Here is a 24,077-nt window from a genome sequence, read left to right as displayed (position 1 = left end):
CAAGGGGGAGGGGCCCCGCGAGGAGCCGGGCTGAGGCCGGGGCGAGTGTCCCCAGGACAGGAGAGCCCCATCCCGGAGGAGCAGGAGCTGCACCGACCTTCCCCGCGGAAAGGCCTCCGGGGAATTGGAGCAGGATCCCCAGAAAGGCGGGGATGCCCTCGGGCTCCCGGGGACAGTAACAGAGGAACTGCGCCCGGGAGATGCGCCGAGCTCCCTAAGGGCTGCAGCGCTCGGCGGGACCCGGAGCAGCTCGGAGGGGCTCGGGCGGCGGCTCCGCAGAGGGAGCTGCGGGGCTCCGGGAACAGCTCGGAGGGGCTCGGGCGGCGGCTCCGCGGAGGGGGCTGCACCGCTGGGAGCGCGAATCCAACAGCGCAGGCTCCGGAGCACAGGGCGCCGGGACACAGCCCAGGATCCGGCCTCCCCCAGGGACAGGCAGAGGCCAGGAGGGCCCAGGACAGCGAGGACGCTCCTGCCTGGAACTGAGCAGATCAGCGGCCCCGCCCCGGAGCCTCCAGGCCCTGCAGACGGAGAGCCCCGGAGCTACTGCGGGGGCTGACTCCAGGGTCCCAGAGCTGCCCCCGCCACTGGGGCTTACTCCCGGGGCCTCACGGGGTGAACAACCCCCACTGAGCCCTGCACCAGGCAGGGGCAGAGCACCTCCCCCAAGTGCTAACACCTGAGAATCAGCACAGCAGGCCCCTCCCCCAGAAGACCAGCGAGACGGACCAGGTCCAGGGGAAGTCAAGGGACTTAAAGTATACAGAATCGGAAGATACTCCCCCGTTTTTTTTTTTTGTTTTGTTTTGTTTTTGTTTTTTTCTGTTTTGTTTTGTGCTTTTTTTTTCCTCTCTCTTTCTTCTTGATTTCTGATTGCTTCCCCCACCCCCCTTTTTTTTTCTTTTTTCTCCTTTCTTTCTTTTTCTTCTCTTTCCCCCCCCTTTTTTTTTCTTCTTTCTCTTTTTTCTCTTTCTCTTTTCTTTCCTTCTCTCTCTTTTTCTCCTTTTCCCAATACAACTTGTTTTTGGCCACTCTGCACTGAGCAAAATGACTAGAAGGAAAACCTCACCTCAAAAAAAAAAATCAGAAACAGCCCACTCTCCCACAGAGTTACAAAATATGGATTACAATTCAATGTCAGAAAGCCAATTCAGAAGCACTATTTTACAGCTACTGGTGGCTCTAGAAAAAACCATAAAGGACTCAAGAGACTTCATGACTGCAGAATTTAGATCCAATCAGGCAGAAATTAAAAATCAATTAAATGAGATGCAATCCAAGCTAGAAGTCCTAACGACGAGGGTTAACGAGGTGGAAGAACGAGTGAGTGACATAGAAGACAAGTTGATGGCAAAGAGGGAAACTGAGGAAAAAAGAGACAAGCAATTAAAAGATCATGAGGATAGATTAAGGGAAATAAATGACAGCCTGAGGAAGAAAAACCTATGTTTAATTGGGGTTCCTGAGGGCGCCGAAAGGGACAGAGGGCCAGAATATGTATTTGAACAAATCCTAGCTGAAAACTTTCCTAATCTGGGAAGGGAAACAGGCATTCAGATCCAGGAAATAGAGAGATTCCCCCCCTAAAATCAACAAAAACCGTTCAACACCTTGACATTTAATAGTGAAGCTTGCAAATTCCAAAGATAAGGAGAAGATCCTTAAAGCAGCAAGAGAAAAAAAGTCCCTGACTTTTATGGGGAGGAATATTAGGGTAACAGCAGACCTCTCCACAGAGACCTGGCAGGCCAGAAAGGGCTGGCAGGATATATTCAGGGTCCTAAATGAAAAGAACATGCAACCAAGAATACTTTACCCAGCAAGGCTTTCATTCAAAATGGAAGGAGAGATAAAGAGCTTCCAAGACAGGCAGGAACTGAAAGAATATGTAACCTCCAAACCAGCTCTGCAAGAAATTTTAAGGAGGACTCTTAAAATTCCCCTTTAAGAAGAAGTTCAGTGGAACAATCCACAAAAACAAGGACTGAATAGATATGATGACACTAAACTCATATCTATCAATAGTAACTCTGAACGTGAATGGGCTTAATGACCCCATCAAAAGGCGCAGGGTTTCAGACTGGATAAAAAAGCAGGACCCATCTATTTGCTGTCTACAAGAGACTCATTTTAGACAGAAGGACACCTACAACCTGAAAATAAAAGGTTGGAGAACCATTTACCATTCACATGGTCCTCAAAAGAAAGTAGGGGTTGCCATCCTTATATCAGATAAATTAAAATTTACCCCAAAGACTATAGTGAGAGATGAAGAGGGACACTATCTCATACTCAAAGGATCTATCCAACAAGAGGACTTAACAATCCTCAATATATATGCCCCGAATGTGGGAGCTGCCAAATATTTAAACCAATTAATAACCAAACTCAAGAAATACCTTGATAATAATACACTTATACTTGGTGACTTCAATCTAGCTCTTTCTACCCTGGATAGGTCTTCTAAGCACAACATCTCCAAAGAAACGAGAGCTTTAAATGATACACTGGACCAGATGGATTTCACAGATATCTACAGAACTTTACATCCAAACTCAACTGAATACACATTCTTCTCAAGTGCACATGGAACTTTCTCCAGAATAGACCACATACTGGGTCACAAATCGGGTCTGAACCGATACCAAAAGATCGGGATAGTCCCCTGTATATTCTCAGACCATAATGCCTTGAAATTAGAACTTAATCACAACAAGAAGTATGGAAGGACCACAAACACGTGGAGGTTAAGGACCATCCTGCTAAAAGATGAAAAGGTCAACCAGGAAATTAAAGAAGAATTAAAAAGATTCATGGAAACTAATGAGAATGAAGATACAACCGTTCAAAATCTTTGGGATGCAGCAAAAGCAGTCCTGAGGGGGAAATACATCGCAATACAAGCATCCATTCAAAAACTGGAAAGATCTCAAATTCAAAAGCTCACCTTACACATAAAGGAACTAGAGAAAAAGCAACAAATAGACCCCACCCCCAGCAGAAGAAGACAGTTAATTAAAATTCGAGCAGAACTCAATGATATCGAGACCAAAAGAACTGTGGAACAGATCAACAGAACCAGGAGTTGGTTCTTTGAAAGAATTAATAAGATAGATAAACCATTAGCCAACCTTATTAAAAAGAAGAGAGAGAAGACTCAAATTAATAAAATCATGAATGAGAAAGGGGACATCACTACCAACACCAAGGAAATACAAACGATTTTAAAAACATATTATGAACAGCTGTACGCCAATAAATTAGGAAATCTAGAAGAAATGGACGCTTTCCTGGAAAGCCACAAACTACCAAAACTGGAGCAGGAAGAAATAGAAAACCTGAACAGGCCAATAACCAGGGAGGAAATTGAAGCAGTCATCAAAAACCTCCCAAGACACAAGAGTCCAGGGCCAGATGGCTTCCCAGGGGAATTCTATCAAACGTTTAAAGAAGAAATCATACCTATTCTACTAAAGCTGTTTGGAAAGATAGAAAGAGATGGAGTACTTCCAAATTCGTTCTATGAGGCCAGCATCACCTTAATTCCGAAACCAGACAAAGACCCCACCAAAAAGGAGAATTACAGACCAATATCCCTGATGAACATGGATGCAAAAATTCTCAACAAGATACTAGCCAATAGGATCCAACAACACATTAAGAAAATTATTCACCATGACCAAGTAGGATTTATCCCTGGGACACAAGGCTGGTTCAACACTCGTAAAACCATCAATGTGATTCATCATATCAGCAAGAGAAAAACCAAGAACCATATGATACTCTCATTAGATGCAGAGAAAGCATTTGACAAAATACAGCATCCATTCCTGATCAAAACCCTTCAGAGTGTTGGGATAGAGGGAACTTTCCTCGACATCTTAAAAGCCATTTACGAAAAGCCCACAGCAAATATCATTCTCAATGGGGAAGCACTGGGAGCCTTTCCCCTAAGATCAGGAACAAGACAGGGATGTCCACTCTCACCACTGCTGTTCAACATAGTTCTGGAAGTCCTCGCCTCAGCAATCAGACAACAAAAAGACATTAAAGGCATTCAAATTGGCAAAGAAGAAGTCAAACTCTCCCTCTTCGCCGATGACATGATACTCTACATAGAAAACCCAAAAGCCTCCACCCCAAGATTGCTAGAACTCATACAGCAATTTGGTAGCGTGGCAGGATACAAAATCAATGCCCAGAAATCAATGGCATTTCTATACACTAACAATAAGACTGAAGAAAGAGAAATTAAGGAGTCAATCCCATTTACAATTGCACCCAAAAGCATAAGATACCTAGGAATAAACCTAACCAAAGAGGTAAAAGATCTATACCCTAAAAACTATAGAACACTTCTGAAAGAAATTGAGGAAGACACAAAGAGATGGAAAAATATTCCATGCTCATGGATTGGCAGAATTAATATTGTAAAAATGTCAATGTTACCCAGGGCAATTTATACGTTTAATGCAATCCCTATCAAAATACCATGGACTTTCTTCAGAGAGTTAGAACAAATTATTTTAAGATTTGTGTGGAATCAGAAAAGACCCCGAATAGCCAGGGGGATTTTAAAAAAGAAAACCATAGCTGGGGACATCACAATGCCAGATTTCAGGTTGTACTACAAAGCTGTGGTCATCAAGACAGTGTGGTACTGGCACAAAAACAGACACATAGATCAATGGAACAGAATAGAGAACCCAGAAGTGGACCCTGAAATGTACGGTCATCTAATATTCGATAAAGGAGGAAAGACTATCCATTGGAAGAAAGACAGTCTCTTCAATAAATGGTGCTGGGAAAATTGGACATCCACATGCAGAAGAATGAAACTGGACCACTCTCTTTCACCATACACAAAGATAAACTCAAAATGGATGAGAGATCTAAATGTGAGACAAGATTCCATCAAAATCCTAGAGGAGAACACAGGCAACACCCTTTTTGAACTTGGCCACAGTAACTTCTTGCAAGATACATCCACAAAGGCAAAAGAAACAAAAGCAAAAATGAACTATTGGGACTTCATCAAGATAAGAAGCTTTTGCACAGCAAAGGATACAGTCAAGAAAACTAAAAGACAACCTACAGAATGGGAGAAGATATTTGCAAATGACATATCAGATAAAGGGCTAGTTTCCAAAATCTATAAAGAACTTATTCAACTCCACACCAAAGAAACAAACAATCCAATCATGAAATGGGCAAAAGACATGAAGAGAAATCTCACAGAGGAAGACATGGACATGGCCAACAAGCACATGAGAAAATGCTCTGCATCACTTGCCATCAGGGAAATACAAATCAAAACCACAATGAGATCCCACCTCACACCAGTGAGAATGGGGAAAATTAACAAGGCAGGAAACAACAAATGTTGGAGAGGATGCGGAGAAAAGGGAACCCTCTTACACTGTTGGTGGGAATGTGAACTGGTGCAGCCACTCTGGAAAACTGTGTGGAGGTTCCTCAAAGAGTTAAAAATAGACCTGCCCTACGACCCAGCAATTGCACTGTTGGGGATTTACCCCAAAGATTCAGATGCAATGAAACGTCGGGACACCTGCACCCCGATGTTTCTATCAGCAATGGCCACAATAGCCAAACTGTGGAAGGAGCCTCGGTGTCCATCGAAAGATGAATGGATAAAGAAGATGTGGTTTATGTATACAATGGAATATTACTCAGCAATTAGAAACGACAAATACCCACCATTTGCTTCAACGTGGATGGAACTGGAGGGTATTATGCTGAGTGAAATAAGTCAATCGGAGAAGGACAAACAGTGTATGTTCTCATTCATTTGGGGAATATGAATAATAGTGAAAGGGAATATAAAGGAAGGGAAAAGAAATGTTGGGAAATATCAGGAAGGGAGACAGAACATAAAGACTCCTAACTCGGGGAAACGAACTAGGGGTGGTGGAAGGGGAGGAGGGCGGGTGTTGGAGGGGAATGGGTGATGGGCACTGAGGTGGACACTTGACAGGATGAGCACTGGGTGTTTTTCTGTATGTTGGTAAATTGAACACCAATAAAAGTTAATTAAAAAAAAAAAAAACAAAACAATGACCATAAGGAGAGGGGCTCTGGGCTGTCTCTAGACATTCAAGGGCTAGCAGGACTCTTGGCAGACAAAATGAGCAAGAACATCCTAAGCAGAGAACACACAGCCTGCCTACATATGATGAACAAATTGCACCTAGTTTCTACACTCAGGGATCCTCCCAGTTTTAGTAAAATGACTCTCTTCAAAAAAAAATTTTTTTTTAACTAAAACTGGTATGTTCTGTTCTTAAGGTTGCAGCTCAGGAAACAATCCTAATTATACGAGGAGGCAGTTAATAACCTTGCTTTTACTTTTACCATAATGACCTTTTACAACCAAACACACAAATCAGAATCAAAGCTCCATTATATTTTCATTTTAACTCAATTAAACAAGTGATTTTTTCCCCAACAGGTAATCTTTTTTAAGGTCAATATACAGATTCATTCATATCTCTTACCATTATCAACACAGCTTTCATGTTCCAAGCATATAATCTCTTTAGACATTAGTATGCTTTGCTGCTACAATCTGGCTCATGCTGTGTTTAATTGACTTAAAAATTTTTTAACAGCAAGAGATTTTCAGAAGTCCAAAAATAAAGCTACTTGGGTTAAAGATGGTGGGGAGTGGCTCGGATCCCCTATATCTAAGTCTCTCCCTGAACTGAGCGCTGAGACAGGTCCATGGAGACCTGGGCTCTGTGGCTGACAGTTTAAAAACCACTTCTCTGGATTTCTCAATTGCCGGTTATTGCCTAATTCTTCCACTAAAACCTTGCTTATGTCAAAACACCTGGACGTGAACGTTATATTCTTCTAACACATTAAGAATTTCTGTATGTTCCTGTTCTTCTCCTGTTTGGACATTTATGAAAAAGTAATAGACAAGTAAATGATTGAATCTCTTTCTCCTATTAGTGATGATTGGAAATGACAATGAAAAGATATGTTAACTTACAGAAGTGAGATGTATAAACTAGGAGTTAGTGTGAATACTTACTTAGATCATAGTGGCAGTTACATTCAAATTGCAGCAAGATGGATTTATGTAAAACAAGTAACATTTCATTGAGCATCACCCCCTCTGTAACTGAGCATTTTAAATAATGACACAGTACGGATTTTGCTCTCTTAAAAATATTTAAATATTTAAAATAGGTAAATGTCCACCTACACAGAGAAAATGAGATAAATCTTAGAGGTTCGTTTTAGTACAAGTCTCCACTCGGTTTTTCATAAAACTTTATTTAAAGGCTCGCTTCTCATGGTCTGGGAAAGGGTACTAATTCTCTTTTCCTATCTTATTTCTTTCATACTTATTAAAAACAAAACCTGGTAGTCTGTCATCATAAATCTGGTCTCCTTATTGTTATTTGTTTTGTTATTGTTTTTGGCCACATGAGCAAAAATATCAGGTTGTAAAAATCATGGTGGTAGAAACAGCCTTGTCTTTTTCTTCAAATAGTGGACTGATCACAATTATATTAAAACAAGATTTGTTATTTACCAGGAACTGGGAATCACAACTAGTAGAGACTGTGACTGAGTTAAGAGTCACCCTAGAACACATATTTAAATGGAATGGAATGGAAATTATGACTCTTGATTATAATATATATAATATTATAATATATATAATACATATATTATAATATATATAATATATTATAATAGAAATTATAACTTTTTGATGGATGCAGACCTTGCCTTTCCTCTGGCACCAGGTGTCTTCACTATACTCTAAAGAACAGTTCATCTAGAAGGCCTACAAGTGTGAGCAAATTGCAGATCAAGACCTCCCAGGATTCAGAGGACTAAGAGCTCATCAAATTGCCATAAGGAACTAAATGCCCCTTCCACTGTTGTAGCCAGTTTATTATTGCAAGCACTGATTCTCTACAGAGAACATTTGCAAGTTCACGCTGAGCATTAGCCTATTGGTTCCCCAAGGACACTTAGTCTGTTCAGGTATGCTTCTGATTGTTTGGCTAGTTCCCAAATTAGCTGCCTGTTCATGGCCACCCCTGCATAAATGGTACTGGCTAACAAGTGGTAGTTCTTCCTCATCTGCTGAGGAGGTGGCTGGTTGGGCAAAATCCCATTTTCATCAGACTCAGATGCAAAGAGAAGGGGGGTAACGTCATGGAGGTGCTCAGAGATATCCCTACATCCTTGGAGATGCTGCTAGAAGTGCAGTCTCTCGTGAAAACTTGCAAACAGGCTGCAAAGGAAAGTAAATATGTTGCTAAGAGGTCATCCATGTCATGAAAAAGCATCTAAATTGCCAATCTAAAGTAGGTCAAATAGTGAAAGGGAATATAAGGGAAGGGAGAAGAAATGTGTGGGAAATATCAGAAAGGGAGACAGAATATAAAGACTCCTAACTCTGGGAAACGAACTAGGAGTGGTGGAAGGGGAGGAGGGCGGGAGGGTGGGGGTGAATGGGTGACGGGCACTGAGGGGGGCACTTGACGGGATTAGCACTGGGTGTTATTCTGTATGTTGGCAAATTGAACACCAATAAAAAATAAATTTATTAAAAAAAATAAAAATAAAGTAGGTCAGAGACATAGGTCTGTTCTAGAGAGACTTGCTTGCACTGTTTTTTAGCTAAACTCAGAGGACACAATAAATTTCTCTGCTCTGAAATCACAAGACTAGATATCTGTTTCTTAATCCAGGTCAAATTTTCATTGAAGGTAAAAAATTGATAGTAGAAAAAAACAGCTCTAAAAAGCAGTCAACATTTTACTGTTAGCTTTCTTTTTAGATTTTCTTTTGGAACTCTCTTTAATATCTAACTTGATTATTTTTTTCATCAGGAATAGGCAAGATACTATCTTGGGACCGTATGAGAAGAAAATTTATGCATTTTAACCTACAACTGGCTTTTCTTCAAAGCCTAGATGTCCTGAGCTGGAGACAACACACAGGGCAACATTTCAGCTTGTTCTGTAACATTACTATGTCCCAGGAACATTATGTTAGCTACAGACTGAACTGTGTCTCTCTCCATCTCCAAATTCATATTTTGAAGCACTAACCCTCAATATGATGGTATTGAAGATAGGGACTTTGGGAAGTGATTAGGTTTAGATATGGTCATGAGGGTGGGGTTATGATGTTTTTAGTACCATTGTAAGAAAAAAATCAGAGAATTAGTTCTCCCTCCAATATATGAAAATATAGAAAGATGGTAGTCTATAGGCCAGGAAGAGGGTCTCCAAAGACACCTTGATTTTGGATTTCCCAGGCTCTAGAACTATGGCAAATAAATATCTGTTGTTTAAGATATCCAGTATATGGTATTTGTTATGGGAGCCCAAGCTAAGACAGTGTTGAATGAAGCTTGTTTCTGTTTCTTGTTGCTTATGTTGGGAAGAAGGATTTTAAAAATTAACAGATCTTGACAACAGAGTTACTGCTTTAAGAGTTTTAATGATGTGGGGGCAGGCACTAAGAATGCTAGGTTTGTCAGAATCTGCTGGATCAGTGAAATCTGAGAACTGCAGCTGTGAGATGAATATGATCCTCTTAGACTTTGGGATCTATCTCTCTGAACCTGAAGTAAAAAGCTATCATTCTGAGTAAGTAGATATGTGCAGCTTGTTTTAAACCCCCAGACCACATCTCTACTGTACCCTAAGTGAAATCTCCCATGAAACACCCATTTCGTTCCAGAAACAACCTTTAAATGGAGGCTGCTTGACTATACAATGAGCTGGATCCAAGGTTCAGACAATTTTAGAGATTACTGTCTGGATCTTCATTGTCCCTCTCGGACTGACAAAGGACATGAAATCCTAAATCCCTCTTAGTCATCTCAACTTCAAGTGACAAAGAAAACATTAAATTGGAATTCAGCCCAGAAATTCAGGGTAACCCCTGATACTATACATTTGCCTGAGAGCAGAGCCTGCAGATTCTCTATGCAGCCCCAATATTTCTAATACCCTAACATGAAGTCTGTTCCATGGGGCCCTCAAAGTTCTCTGTCCTGGGGGCCATGTTGTTGACATCCTGGATAACCTGCCCTTGCTTGTTGAGCTTCTCAGCAACCTTCTGAGCCATGTGCTGTCTTGTGCTGAGATCCTGTGGGTCCTCCTGGACTGTAGCTTCTTTTCTTTGGAAAGCATCTAGATCTAGTGGGCTCTAGTTCTGGCATCCGACCTGAACAGCATGTCTCTCATGTTTTCAAGCTCCAAAGAGGATGTGCTTAGAGAACTGATCTACAGTTTTGTAAAAGGTAGTGTGTGGGGATCCACACTAACTGCACTGGTATCAAGATGAATAGACATTTGCATTCTGACCCACAGAGTGCTTTTGCCTCATTTACTTTACTTCACCATGAGTCTTCATGACAATATACTGAAGCTCCCCAAGGATGGAAAGTGATTCTTGCCCCGACTATGGGATAGCTACAACTCTCTGGGTTTAGACACATTGGAGACAGGAAGGAAAATGAGCAAATACACATACACATACACACGAAAGAAAAAATAGAAAAAACAATAAAGAAAGGAAGGTGCCTGACATTCTGGTGGCAGGCTTAATGACCATGACTCCAGGAAGGTTTCTAGTGGACTCCTTGCATTTCCTGGAGCCAATTGTTTTTGCTGACCCTGAATATAGAGGATTGGCTGGGTGTCAAGCCATGTGCGAATAGCAGGTGGATTTCCAGGAAGGAAATTAGTGATACTCCATGTTTTCCCATGAATAGCTCTCAACCTATCAAAAAAAAAAATGATTAGTATCCTCCTGGATCCAGTTGTAGAGGACCTATGACTTTGTGTGTGGGGGTACCATGAGCTGAGAACTCAAAGGTATCAAAAATGCCAAGCAAGGGAGCAAATTCCTTCAGGGAAAAATAAGTGGTACAAAAGCAAGACCAGGTTTCACAGAAAGGTTAACTATCCCATCTGTGTAGTTAAGAGGCATGAACTAAGTATACCGCTACCATAATATACCCATAAGTAACCTGAAGTTGGGGACAGGTGATAGGAATAGAGAACATAGAACTGTTGATATGATTTTAGCCCTTACTTTGAATTCAGGCCAGAAAAGTGTGTTAGAAAATTCCAAATCTATGAAACGGCTAAATTTTCTAAAACTTTGTAAGGAAGGCAAACTTCCTCAGTGTGCAGTTGATCCCCCAGTCTGGGCATAAAGTTAGAATTCTTTGCTAAATTAAAGGTCTTACAAATGTTATAGAGAACCCCCTGATGTGGAGCAGTTTTTATTGTCTTCTCTAAAGAGGTTCCTCAGTGCGGCACCACAGGGTGAGAGTTATGGTCACCAAAGGGAGATCTCTCATAGCTTTGCAGTGAGAGGGGATTTCTTCTCAGTCACCTGTTAGGAAACCTAGACTGCATGGCTGTAAGTATGTCTTTTAGTTACATGAACTACCAATTAAGCCAGATTGGTTTGAGAAGCCTTAGAAGCATCCGAAGCATCTAAGAAGACAGGAAGGATCTAGAAGTGAGGGTCAGGCTAGGAGCATCAGTACTTGTGCACAGTCAACTTCTTGGCTCAACCCATACAGCACTTCCTCCTCTGTGACTGGCCCATCTAAAGTAGCATGGGGACTTGACAAGTGAGAAAAAGTACTTAACATACTGTTCTAATCCCTATAGTATGTAATAACTAGAGTGATCTGATAGTGAAGCAGCTCAGGAGACAGAACATTTATAACTTAGGTTTTCAACTATACAGTCCCTTGCTCCCTTGGCCCACCCACATTTTGAAATTTGACATCACTGAATCTGTACCTTGCTCAGGCTGCATGCTCAACTGTACACTGTGTAATAGTAACAAAACATGGGTGCTTGATAGATGCAGGTGAAAACTCTACTAGCTGCATAACTTTCAACAAGTGACTTTCTAGTTGCTTTTCTGTATTATGAGAACTAGTTAAAAGGAAATAACATTTGTAAAACATCTAGGAAAGTGATACACAGGCAATTTGTAGTCAGTATTCACATTACTTTTAAAATATGTAGATATGGGGACACCTGAGTGGCTCAGCGGTTAAAGCGTCTGCCTTTGGCTCAGGGCGTGATCCCAGGGTCAGGGGATCGAGTGGGATCGAGTCCCGCATCAGGCTCCCTGCATGGTACCTGCTTCTCCCTCTGCCCCTCTGCCTATCTCTCTGTGACTCTCCTCAATAAATAAATAAAATCTTTTAAAAAAATATGTAGATATGAAAAAGATGACATTATTTCTCTAACAAAGTTTATTTTTGAAGCATAGTTTTAACTAGCCTTTGTGGAAATTTACTTCACTCAAGCCCAATTTAATATAAAAAAATAATTCTCTGTAGAAAATACTTCTGTCTCACCTTGGTTGTTTCATTGACGATGTGAAACTTGGTGCTGTCTTTGCCAGTTGTGACTGAGTCTAGTAATGCCTGATAGGTGGATCTCCTGGAGAGCTGATGTTTCTGACGCCTGCAAATATAGAGAATACAAATACAGAGTATACAAATAATTGAGAATTTGTGACTGTCAGTATCTAACAGACTATATTATCACGTGGAAGTCATTAAAATTCACTATGATTGTAAATGAACTCAGCCCAGATAGTATTAGTACTCCAATAAAGTACTAACAGCAGTACCTTATTATTAGAGTGCTAATAAAATTAGTACTAGTAAGAATAATACTAATAAAATTATTCAACATAGCACTGCTTAAGGATGCCATTTGTCCTCTTTATTGAGAAGGTGGGGCAGGTTTCATGGATGGTATTTATTAGCTTGTTAATTTTCCTTTCTCTTTCCATGAAATGTACACTTTAATAGAAACTTAATAAATTCTAATAGAAATCCAATACAATCCAGTGATTTAACAAAATGATCAAGCGTTCCCTATTGAATTCTCTCTAAGGTACATATTCAGAACTTAAGTGATCTTGGGGATCCCTGCGTGGCTCAGTGGTTTGGTGCCTGCCTTTGGCCCAGGGCGCGATCCTGGAGTCCCGGGATCGAGATCACACAAAGACAGACACTCAACAAAAAGATTTTAAAGAAATATTTTTTGAGGCTCTGGAGAAACAGGTAATCTTATAGCGTGGTGATGGGAGTACAAAATGGTACAATCCCTACGGAGGGGTATCTGGTAATACGTAAAACTTTAAATGTACTTATTCTTTGATGCAGCAATACCATTTCTGGAAATGCATCCTATGAATACACCTGCATGTGTAAGAAATAATATATATATATATACACATATATATATATATCAGACATGATACTACAGCTACAAGATTAAAAACTTGAGGATCTAGCAATAGGAAGGAGAATGAATATATTATAGTACATCCTCCCAATGGAATACTACACAGCTCTAAAAAGAGAGTACAATCTCTATATACTCATGCAGAGCTCTTCAGAATAAACTATGAAGCAGGAAAAAAGTATACAACCATGTATATAGGAAGCTACTTGGTATTAACAAAGGCAGGGATGTAAGAATATCTGCATTACAAACAGAAATACTGAGAGAACAAATAAGAAATTAATAAATCTGGTTACTTAGAAGGACAAGATGTGGAACAGGGTGGTAAAGGATAGGCATGGGAGTAACACTTTCCAAAGTATATCTTTTGACATTATTTGACTTTTGAAACATGTAAAGGTATTACCTATTCAAAGATATAAACACTTTTAAAATAAAATATATATTTATTGAGAAATTTAAATAAGACAATAGTAAGTGTATAAAGGTAAATGTCTCCTGTCTGATAAATTTCTTAATGATTACATTTCCTAGTTGACCCTTTCCTTAGAAAGCCTGTAAATATTGCAATATTGAAATGTTTTGATCCAGGTAGTACATTTCCTCTCCTTACCTGTAGAAAGCAATCTTGCTGCAGTCTTTGAAAATGTTTTTATCCACAGCTTCATCTTCAACACTAAATAAAAGACATTTTAAGACACTTATTTTCTTTTTTTTTTTTTTTTTTTAAAGATTTTATTTATTTATTCATGATAGAGAGAGAGAGAGAGAGAGGCAGAGACACAGGCAGAGGGAGAAGCAGAGGGAGAAGCAGGCTCCATGCACCGGGAGCCTGACGTGGGATTTGATCCCGGGTCTCCAGGATCGCGCCCTGGGCCAAAGGCAGGCGCCAAACCGCTGCGCCACCCAGGGATCCCTAAGACACTTATTTTCTACAAGGTTTGTGAGTCCATTTTTTGTTCCTTCTCTGAATGCAGGTCAAAAACTTCTGCAATGCAAAATTGTGTCATGGCCATAACATGACACAATAGCATGTGTGGTGCAGAAAAACATCCTTTTGTAAATCATCAAGGTATACAACAAAACATCAAATTCTAGGATTACTCGGAAAGCACTGGAAAAAGAGTATTGTTACTCATAAGGAAGGGTTCTTTTAAAATAATTGAAGGGATGCCTGGGTGGCTCAGCGGTTGAGTATCTGCCTTCTGCCCAGGGTGTGATCCTGGAGTCCTGATCGAGTCCCACATTGGGCTCCCTGCATGGAGCCTGCTTCTCCCTCTGCCTCTGCCTCTCTCTCTGTCGCTCATGAATAAATAAATAAAATCTTTTAAAAAATAATTAAAAATAAAATAATGACTGAAGGCTACAACTACAACAGTAAAATCAGAAGAAGCAGAAACACACAAAAAACTCAAACCAAACAAAAACAATACACTTATTTATTCAATAAAATATTTTCAGACTATCCTTACTGAGTACGGGGGTCTGAGGAAGATATGAAGGACTGTGTCTGAGCTTCCTACAAGAGCCTAACCAACAAGCACAAATCAACCTGACAAATGCTCTGTGCTCTGCTTGCACAGAGGTATGTGCAAGGGTGCTAGAATAATAGAAACAGATGTAGAAGCAAAATCTTTTGCTTTTTAAGATGCTGCTGAAAATTTGGAACCAATGTTTTTTAAAACCAAATTCCCAGAACATTTGTTTCTGGAATAGAACGTGAATATGATGCATGTATATTGCTAAAAATATGTATTTAAATTAGCCTCGGGATCCCTGGGTGGCGCAGCGGTTTGGCGCCTGCCTTTGGCCCAGGGCGCGATCCTGGAGACCCGGGATCGAATCCCACGTCGGGTTCCCGGTGCATGGAGCCTGCTTCTTCCTCCGCCTGTGTCTCTGCCTCTCTCTCTCTCTCTGTGACTATCATAAATAAAAATTAAAAAAAAATAAAAAAAATAAAAAAAATAAATTAGCCTCAAGTGGCACCTGGCTGGATTAGTTGGTTCGTGGAGCATCTTGATCTTGGGGTTCTGAGTTGGAGCTCCATTTTGGGTATAGAGATTACTTAAAAATAAAATCTTTAAAAAAAACACATTAGCCTCCATATGATTAGAACAACTATAGGCTGTAAGGAGGAGGGAAGGAAACACACTGGTCTTCAGGCAGCCGTGTTGCTGAATACAGCTGTAGTCAGCAAGTCTATGATTGTGTAGGGAACTATGAACACACATTTCAAGATATTAGGGAAACAAGCCCACACAGATACACTTGGCTGTACTTAAAAATTATTTTCTTGGAAGTCATCAAATCCTTCCCTGATGCAGTCTTTGTCACTGTTTCTTTTAATCAAGTGTGCAACAATTAAAGAATTTTGCAGTCTTTGCTTCCCAGCTTTGAAGAATGAGCTCTGTAATAACATAGGAAGACGGGGCTATAGCTGAACATGGAAGGCTACATGCTTGAAATTCACGTGTTATAGTTCTGATCACAACTCTTCCACCGTTGTGTAAGTAAGGATTTTATGAGGGGGCTATTGATAATCGACTAATTCCCTGGGGAACTGAGAAAAAAATTTTAAAGTACACGAGTATCAAACATGCAAATAAGAGGTCATACAATCAGTGAAACCTTCAAAACCAGAATGCTGCTTTCAGGTTTTGAAAGCAACTATCTATCCCCTGCTGTCTGGATTCAGTCCTTGCAGAGGACCACTGGGCCTTTACCTGATTTCCTCTTTCTCAGCAGCTTCCATGGCTTCCTAGTCAATCTGATTGGCTTTCAGCTCTCAGGCCAAGGCCAAGGGCCTTCTTGCTCAATTACAACCAGCACTTCACCACTGTCAGGTCCCTTAAGGAGTAACAAATCTATACTTATTCCCGGGTTTTCCAGGCCCAAATTAGCGTTTCTTGGGGGATTTATTTGGCCAAATTTTCTTGACTACTAGTGCCCGACAAGGAACTGCTTTCAAGAGGAACCGAAAGCTGTCTTGGCGCGGTGGAGGGGGCGTGTACTCCAACGGCCCCAGAGGATCAAAGTCAAGAGCGTGAGAACCAGGAAGTACCCACACCGCTTCCCTTGCCTGATCCAGGCCAAACTTCTGCAGGTTTATCTCAGTGACCGTCACGTTACTGATATAGAAACCTGACCCATTCTTTCCCTTTTTAGTTTTAAATAGAAAGCGCCGCTCGGCTCTGTGCTGAAGGTTGATGTTCTCCGGCCAAATTCTGCAACATACTACTTTTCAGGGCCAGAACGGTCTTTATAAAAGGGCGTATCTACCACAGTAGATACCGTTTAGTAAGTGCTTATACTCTACCCCTGCCAAATTCCAATCTTTGATTAAATACCTCCAGAAACCGAAACTCACGACTACACGCCAAACGGGGGGACTTACGGCTTCCCCAGACTTCTGGCCCCAGCGTTTGACTTTGACTTAGAAGGGATGAGAGGCTGGGGCGAACGAGAGGAGAGAGCCAAACGCTACATTGGGAGCTTGCTTGGTCCCCAGACCCTTTAAGGGCCGGGCGACGGCAGAGCCGACCGAAGCGAACATCCTAACGCTCCAAGGTGACGGGGTTACCGCGATAGGACGCTAGCGCCGTAGGGTCTGAAACTCACACGAGGTAGTGACGGCCGGCTTAGGGAGGGGCTGCTGGGTCGCAAAACAAACAAGCCCCGCGAGGTTTCGAGGACCCGGATGATCCCGCCCCCAAAGCAGAGCCGGAAGAGGGCGGGGCGAACCGGAAGAAGGTGAAATGCTTTCGGTAGGCGCTCCGCGGCTGTGAAGATGGCGGCGGCTGCGTGGCTTCAGGTGCTGCCTATCATTCTTCTTCTTTTGGGGGCTCAGCCGTCGCCACTGTCGTTTCTCGGTGTAGGGCCGGCACCTGTCGCCGCTGCCGACCGATCCAAGTGGCACATCCCCATGCCGTCGGTGAGTGTTCACTTCAGAAGCAACTGAGCCTGGAGGAGCAAGGGGTGGGGCTACGGTGGCCCTAGGGGTCCATGAAGGCTCCGCAAAAGCCCGCTTCCAAAGGGATGGAATTGCCTGGAGCGTCTGTGTCGCTGGTTAGCAGGGATCCACCTCCTTGGAGCGGAAAGCCGTGCACTTCAGTGGGTAGGTTAGCGGAGATGCCAGGGCCGCTTCAGGAGCGGTGAGGAACAGTGGAGCGGTTTCTTATTGGCCAAGTCAGAACTTTGAATGCCTTAACTTGAGACGGGTAAAGGATAGGTGGAGAACGGTTTTCCCTTTCAGCCGAAGTTTCACAGAATTCAGTGACCCCGAATTGGATGAAAGAGATCTGTAAATAGGTATTTTTCTTTCTTTCTTTTTTTTTTTCTTTTTTTTCCCTCTGCGCTTTGTTGTTGTTGTTGTTGTTACTGGATGATTCTCCTTACGAAGTTGTTTGATTTCTTTTGAACTCTGGAATGGTGGTTCTAAGCTTTGCTGTGTGATTAAGAAGCCTCGGCATTTAAAAATGTATTCTAACACGAGAATGGCTGGAATGGAAGAAATCGTATTCTAAAACTTGATAGTTAAAAAGATAGTCTTTCTGCTGGATGATTGACTAGGTAGGTTGACCCTTTCTGTCCCTCCACCCCCCTCGTTTAAACCTTATTTGAGTAAGAGCTATATGGTTCTGTGAGCCAGCAAATCAGACGCACGCAGGAAATGCCAAAAGCATTTTGTCCTATTGAAACCACTGTGGCCTTTTTGTTTCCATTCTGCTCTGCTCGCTGGTTGTAACGTCCAAATCTTATTTAAGCTTGAATATGGCAAGCATTATAGCTTTTGTTCATTTGGTGAAGATCTTCAGGTTCTGAATTTTAGGTGCTGTTGCTAAAATGGTTAATAGTTAAATCTATCTGTTCATAGAATAGTTTATTTGAAGAAATGATTGGTTATTCTGAAGAGTGGTTAGTGAGTAAAGGGAATAAACTGATGAAGAAGTACCCTCTATGAAGATTTAAGTTGGGATTTCTGGCACTTTTTTTTTTCTAGAGTCCTTGCTTCATGGCCTGTGGGGGGGGTAAAATTGTGTCTCTGCCCCCAGCTGTAAAATTCTGCATTTGGATATGGTTGAATTTTACTAAAAGAAAGGCTATTGATGTATTTTTTTTTGTTAAGAAAACTAATATAAACATTTTATAATTTAAGGTTGTTATAACAATTTTTTATATTCTGCCTTGGGAATTAAAAGTGATCTGATGCTAATTATCTTTCTCTCCTTTATCTTCACAGGGGAAAAACTATTTCAGTTTTGGAAAGATCCTGTTCAAAAATACCACTGTCTTCCTGAAATGTGAGTTTTTGCATTTCATGAAATTTTTATTTGAGTTTTTGAGTGATCTTTAAACTTCCAAATGACCTGTTTTCTATCTCTGATCTACTCTAAACATAAGCTTTGAAATTTAATAGTCCGGCACTATCTAAATAAAATAAATGTAAGTAGTGTAATTAAAGGTTTTTTAACTGAGTAATCTTAAGAATACTTGTGTGAACTTTATTTTCTTCTCTTGTTTTTCTGGTGTTTACTGTTTACAATTAGACAAATTGTTTGATTTGTCTTCATGGTGTTTTAATCTGTCCTGTGTCAGAGAGATGCCACTGATTCTGCTTTTGTGTGCTTGTTAGATGTTTACCGAACACAAAAGTTAGTTTTGTCAGGCCTTTGGCTCTGAATGAGTATGTTCAGTTAAACCTTTGTTTACAGGAGTATTTTACTATTTGATCTTTGGAAGAGGAAGCTCAAAGATACTATCAGGGAAAAGGGATTATTAGAACCAAACCAGTCTGTCCAGTGAGAAAACCACTGTATCTGAATCCGAAATATCCAGTTACATATTAAAGAAAGGCTTCCTTTTATTTTTGAAACTGGCTTTATTTTAGGGAATAAATGATCATGGATAGCTCTGTTTCAGGATCAGGGATAAAAGTTCAGATCATCCATGTGTGCTTCTATGAACATCTTTTTCCATGAAAGTGCTGCAAAGTTATAAGTTGTAGTTGGATGATTTTATTGTTTTAATCATTTAGTAAGTAGTTATTAAAAACCTGCTATGTGCCAGGCAATGTTTTAGACAGCAGGGAAGTGATAGAAAAGGCCGTCTCTCTTACTGAGCTTACAGTCTAGCAGCAGTGACGGGGAGTCAGTAAAATTTCTATGAAGAATAGACTATATCTATGAAAATTCAGTCTCTTGACTAATGACTTAAATTTGATTTAAATCATATTACTCAGAATAATTTGCTCTGTCTTGTGAGGTTGGTGTGCTGGATTAGAATAATTTACAGGGATAGCAGTATTTGGGCTTTAGGAATGGCCTGACAGCCTGCATGCTATTCTACCTTTCTATTGTGTATAGTCTTTTCTCATCTATTTTGATCAAATGGTGCTTTGCCAACTCACACAAGCTCCATATTTTGCAGTGTCTACATTTCATTTTTTTGGAGAATTTGAGGCTCCTAAAAAATGTTCTTTCATTTTGTTACTTCTCTGCTTTCTCACATTTACTTTGTCTCTGATTTTATACTTTCAGGGTTATAGTATATACCTTTCTGTGAAATTGCCAGGACCATTTTTGCCTCTTAATGACATCCATTCAAAGTTCTGGATGGTGTCTTTTAAACATAAATAGTAATATTTTTGCAGCCAAGTTTTCCTGCAGATCTTCTGTTTAGGGGATTTTCTTATTGGCTTCTATTTAGTTAATTCCATCTTTGTATGGTTCCTCTGAGTAGTTTACAGTGAGATTGCAAATACCCTTTATATAATTTTCGGAAATTCTATTTAGCACATCAGAGTTCTGTGTATTTTGATTGAACCTTGTAAAAGTATGTCACTTGAAAATTAATTTGAGAAAATAATTTAAAACAAAGAAAAGGGAAAGGTTATAATTTTAGGTGTGCACTTTTTGTTAAGAACCAAAAATAGATTCCTAGATGCACTCATATTTATCTTTGTGACATTTGCTTGAAGCAGGTATCTTCTAGTATATTTTCTATAATGTTTCTGGAATCAAAGATAAACTGACTTCCAGGTGGGACAGGTGATCAGTGATATAGTCAGATTTATGCTGTCAGATTTTCAGGCTAATGTCTTGGTCCTCTAAATATTGGGTTCCAAAGTATGTTTAATGAGATCAAGGCCACTCTGATTTTTGTGAGGTTCCTTGAGGCCTCTTTTAAGGTGGGCTAAGACTCTTTTAAAGAGTCTTCCCTTTTTTTCTTTTGCTCTTCCTACCTTCCCCAACCAGGTGATTTTTTTTCTTTTTCCTTAGTTCTTTCTGTCTAGTTTGGTATCTTTCGAGGTCTAAGCTATTAATTTTTCTCTCAGTGGAACTATTTTGACTACTGCCTTGTGATGTCCCTAATGTTACTCCTTGTTTCTCCAAATAGAATGTAGCTTTTTTAAGATCCTGTTCTCCTACGGCCTAACACAGTGGCATGTAGCTTCATATACTTAAGTGCCCTGTTGAGTAAATATTTGAATGATAATAGAAGACTGGTTTTAACTTGGGACTGCTCTATCACTTCCAGTTTTTTCCCAACAGAGAACCAGAAATTGAGGTTTTAAGGCATACAAGTAGATACACCTAAGCCGGTCAAAAACATCTTCTGTGAACAACAGTACTTTTTTCTGAAGAATATCCAGTTCTTTTTACGTATATTACTTTATTACCTTGTGTTTGGAGAAAAGATGGTCCTTGAGTATCTAAATTTAGCAGGAAAGATAGAATTTTAAAGGAAAAATACTTTGGCAATCATCTTTATTCACAAAGTTTTATTCTTCTATAGTTGATGGAGAGCCTTGTGATGTATCTTTGAATATAACCTGGTATCTGAAAAGTGCTGATTGTTACAATGAAATCTACAACTTCAAGGTAAGGAGAATAAAACTAATAGACTTTCGATATCATCGGGTCCTAACCTGATAGAAGAAGGAGTGTTGTGTAACTAGGAGGAGAAGAGCTGAAATTAGAACCTGGGCTTCCCAATATATGGATCTACCATGCTAGCAGTTCTCAAACTCTTTGGTCTCAATCCTTAAAAACTCCTGCAGACTCATGCTCTTTTTGGCAGCACTGTAGGAGTGCGGACAGTACTGACTCCTATCTTTGGTCCTCCATCTTGTTCATGTTTGCTCAGTTACTTCTCTTGTGGGGCTATGTGTTCCAGTCCCCCTGGAGATTTTTTTTTTTTTTTTTCCCCCTGGAGATTAATACACATAACCTTAGAACCTCCCAAGGCCAGGATCCAGGAGGCTTGTTTTAGCCTTCCATAACAGGTGGTGCCACAAGATCTAATTAATGATTAGCTGTTAATTAGGTGCATGCCAGCCCTTTGGAGGTGCATGGGAATTCTTTGATCTCACGATAGTGCCCTTCTGTGCATCCCCTCACTGTATAAAATCTATAGACAAAGGTCTGGATTTTGTGGAGAATAACCCTGCAGCTGCCATGAATTGTCCTCTGCTCATTTCCCTCCCCCATCAGTAAGTTACCCTGAATAAAACTACATAAACTAGAGAGTTCCCTGCTTTGTTTTTTGGTCTCAAAATACTTTCTTAGTTTGAGGAATACTTTATTGTCCCTCCTCCACCTTCTAACAAGCACATATACTAAAATTGCAGTAATATTGAGATGAGCATGGCCTCTGCACAAGGATGATGCAATTCATGAAGCATTCCATATTAAAAAAAAAATTACTGCAGTGTCCAAAAAGCTTTTTGTTCATGTGGATCACTATATTAGAAGTTACAACAGAGAATACAGAAATTTTTATTAGTGCATTTTAAAATAGCTGTAATAAGCCATTACATGTTAATAAAATATTTATTTAATGAAAAATAACTTTTTCAAAGAAAAAAAAACAACTCAGAAGAGTGGTATTATTTTGTGTTTTTGCAAAGCCCTTCATTTAATATTGGATATAATAGAAAGCAGCTGGATTTTTTATATCTTCACTCACTTTATTGTGGTATATTATTTTGGTTGAAGTAAATGCACAAAGTGTGGCCTCACATAGGTACATAGTTGGCAAAAGGAATGGTATTTTAATAGTGTTTTCAGATAATTGTGGATATTGTTTTTTGTTTCTATACCAAACATAACAAGTGGGTTTCTTAAAATGGATGGCAATGTGGAATCTAAAATCGTATCAGTGAACTTTTTTCCTACTCTTTTATTTTAAATAAGTTGGTGTGTCATACACTTTGGTCTTTTATCCATGTGTGATTTTGTAACCTCGGTTATTTAGAAAATACTGTTTGACTGAATTTTATAAATCTTTAAAATGTTAATTCATTTTATAATGAAGTTGAAGTTATATTTGTTAAAATCACCCTTCTGTCACATCAGAAACTCCTTAAGTATTGGAGGCTATTCGGCTCATGGTGAGGAAGACACGAGTTCTCCAAAATTCCAATTTTTGCTTGAAAGCTCAGATTTTATCATTAGCAGAGAATGTCCGTTTTCTTCCTTGAAGCAACAGCCTTCCTTTGCCCATTTTCAAGAAAATACCTCCCAAATAATCAACTCTGAATAACTGTAGTTTATCAGTTATTCTTTAGAGTAAATGAAAAAGTAGATAGTTTAGGTTATAAGTCAAAACAGGTATTAAGTATTTTATCTCATTTTTAGTATTTTGCATATTTCCCATTTTGTCTCATAGAATATTAAAAAAATACATGTACTCAAAGTCCAGATTTTTTAAGATTTTATTTATTCATTTGACAGAGAGAGTGAGTACAAACTAGCCAGGGATCAGCAGGCAGAGGGAGAGGGAGAAGCAGCCCTCCCCACCCCCCCCAACAGGGAGGCCAGGAAGGGCTCACTTCCAGGACCCTGGTATTACAGCCTGAGCCAAAGGCAGGCGCTTAACTGACTGAGCCACCCAGGCGCCCCTCAGAGTCCGGATTTAATAACATTAATACTTTTTACTGCTTCATCAAAGTCATTCTTTTGTAAAACTGGCCTCTTTTTTTTTTTTTAATGCTGTAAGTTTGTGACCTACTGCAATGACTAGTGGTACAGTTAGATGCCACTGCCTTGGTTTCCGATAAGAGGCAGCAATTTTACCCATTATTAGTTTTGCGTTATCAGTACAAGGCAAATAACGTTATTTTATCAGTAGTAGTTTAGAAATAGTTGTAGACCTCATTTCAGAGTTGACGTAGTATGCTGTACTTGTACAAGAATGATTTTTCAGGCCATTTCCATTCTGTTTCTATCCTCCGTTTATTATTTCTCTTTCCTTTCTAAAGATAGTCTAATTAGTCTTTAAAAAATGTCTGCCATCCAGTTGGTTTTTTAAACCTTAAGCGTTTTGAATATCTGCCTTGTATTAGGCACCACAACACCTTTTTTGTGGTGTTGGTGATTTTTTTTGCTTTGTTATACGACATCGGATTGGATTGATGGGGAAGACTATGGGGAAGACTAAAAGGACTGAAGAATTTCGAGAGAAATGGTAGTATGTCCAGAATATAGTTTGAAGCGTTATTTATCTTTTGATGTTAATCAGTCACTAATTGAATTTATAGTTGAAAACTTCATACATTTGAAACTTGTGATAAACTGGTCAAGAGCTTAGCAGATCTAGTCTTTATAGGTAAGACAAGAATATAAAAATTATCTTGGATTGCCACAGGACAGAATTATGGAAATGACAAGAACGTAATTGGAGTTGTAAAACTGGAACTTTAAAAAAAAAAAAAGACACTTAAAAAAATAAAAGAAAGGGCGCCCGGGTGGCTCAGATCATGATTCGGGAGTCCCAGCCTCGAGT

The 24,077-nt window shown here is 39.9% G+C and overlaps 2 protein-coding genes and 1 pseudogene across 17 annotated transcripts in view; 2 read left to right on the top strand and 1 right to left on the bottom strand.

Annotated features, from left to right (window-relative positions):
• GANC (glucosidase alpha, neutral C) overlaps positions 1 to 17,030 on the bottom strand; it is an 80,299-nt gene extending 63,269 nt beyond the window's left edge. For 5 of the 14 annotated variants that reach the window (XR_011997359.1, XR_011997358.1, XM_072738373.1 and 2 more), the window contains exons 1-4: positions 16,687 to 16,826; positions 16,016 to 16,139; positions 13,906 to 13,968; positions 12,392 to 12,500 (exon numbers count right to left, since the gene is read on the bottom strand). Coding sequence is in view for 9 of the 14 variants with exons in the window: in XM_072738373.1 (XP_072594474.1) it covers positions 12,392 to 12,500; positions 13,906 to 13,968; positions 16,016 to 16,044 (201 nt within the window). In the remaining 5 variants the exon portion in view is untranslated. Of the gene's footprint in view, positions 1 to 12,391; positions 12,501 to 13,905; positions 13,969 to 16,015; positions 16,140 to 16,659; positions 16,876 to 16,910 lie in introns of those variants that run through there. The other 9 variants (XR_011997357.1, XM_072738374.1, XM_025998533.2 and 6 more) reach the window with 6 other exon arrangements.
• TMEM87A (transmembrane protein 87A) overlaps positions 16,988 to 24,077 on the top strand; it is a 38,528-nt gene continuing 31,438 nt past the window's right edge. Inside the window, exons 1-3 of one of the 3 annotated variants that reach the window (XM_025998536.2) lie at positions 16,988 to 17,223; positions 18,532 to 18,592; positions 21,087 to 21,172. In XM_025998536.2, coding sequence (XP_025854321.1) covers positions 17,080 to 17,223; positions 18,532 to 18,592; positions 21,087 to 21,172 — 291 coding nt within the window. In that variant the 5' untranslated portion in view covers positions 16,988 to 17,079. The remainder of the gene's footprint in view (positions 17,224 to 18,531; positions 18,593 to 21,086; positions 21,173 to 24,077) is intronic. The other 2 variants (XM_072738385.1, XM_072738384.1) reach the window with 2 other exon arrangements.
• Positions 21,891 to 21,986, top strand: LOC112920111 (U6 spliceosomal RNA; annotated as a pseudogene).

Source organism: Vulpes vulpes, chromosome 15 (genome assembly GCF_048418805.1).
Source record: "Vulpes vulpes isolate BD-2025 chromosome 15, VulVul3, whole genome shotgun sequence".
Taxonomy (NCBI): domain Eukaryota; kingdom Metazoa; phylum Chordata; class Mammalia; order Carnivora; family Canidae; genus Vulpes; species Vulpes vulpes.
The sequence above is the reverse complement of the archived record's forward strand: the minus strand, read 5'-3'. Positions and strand labels throughout refer to the sequence as shown.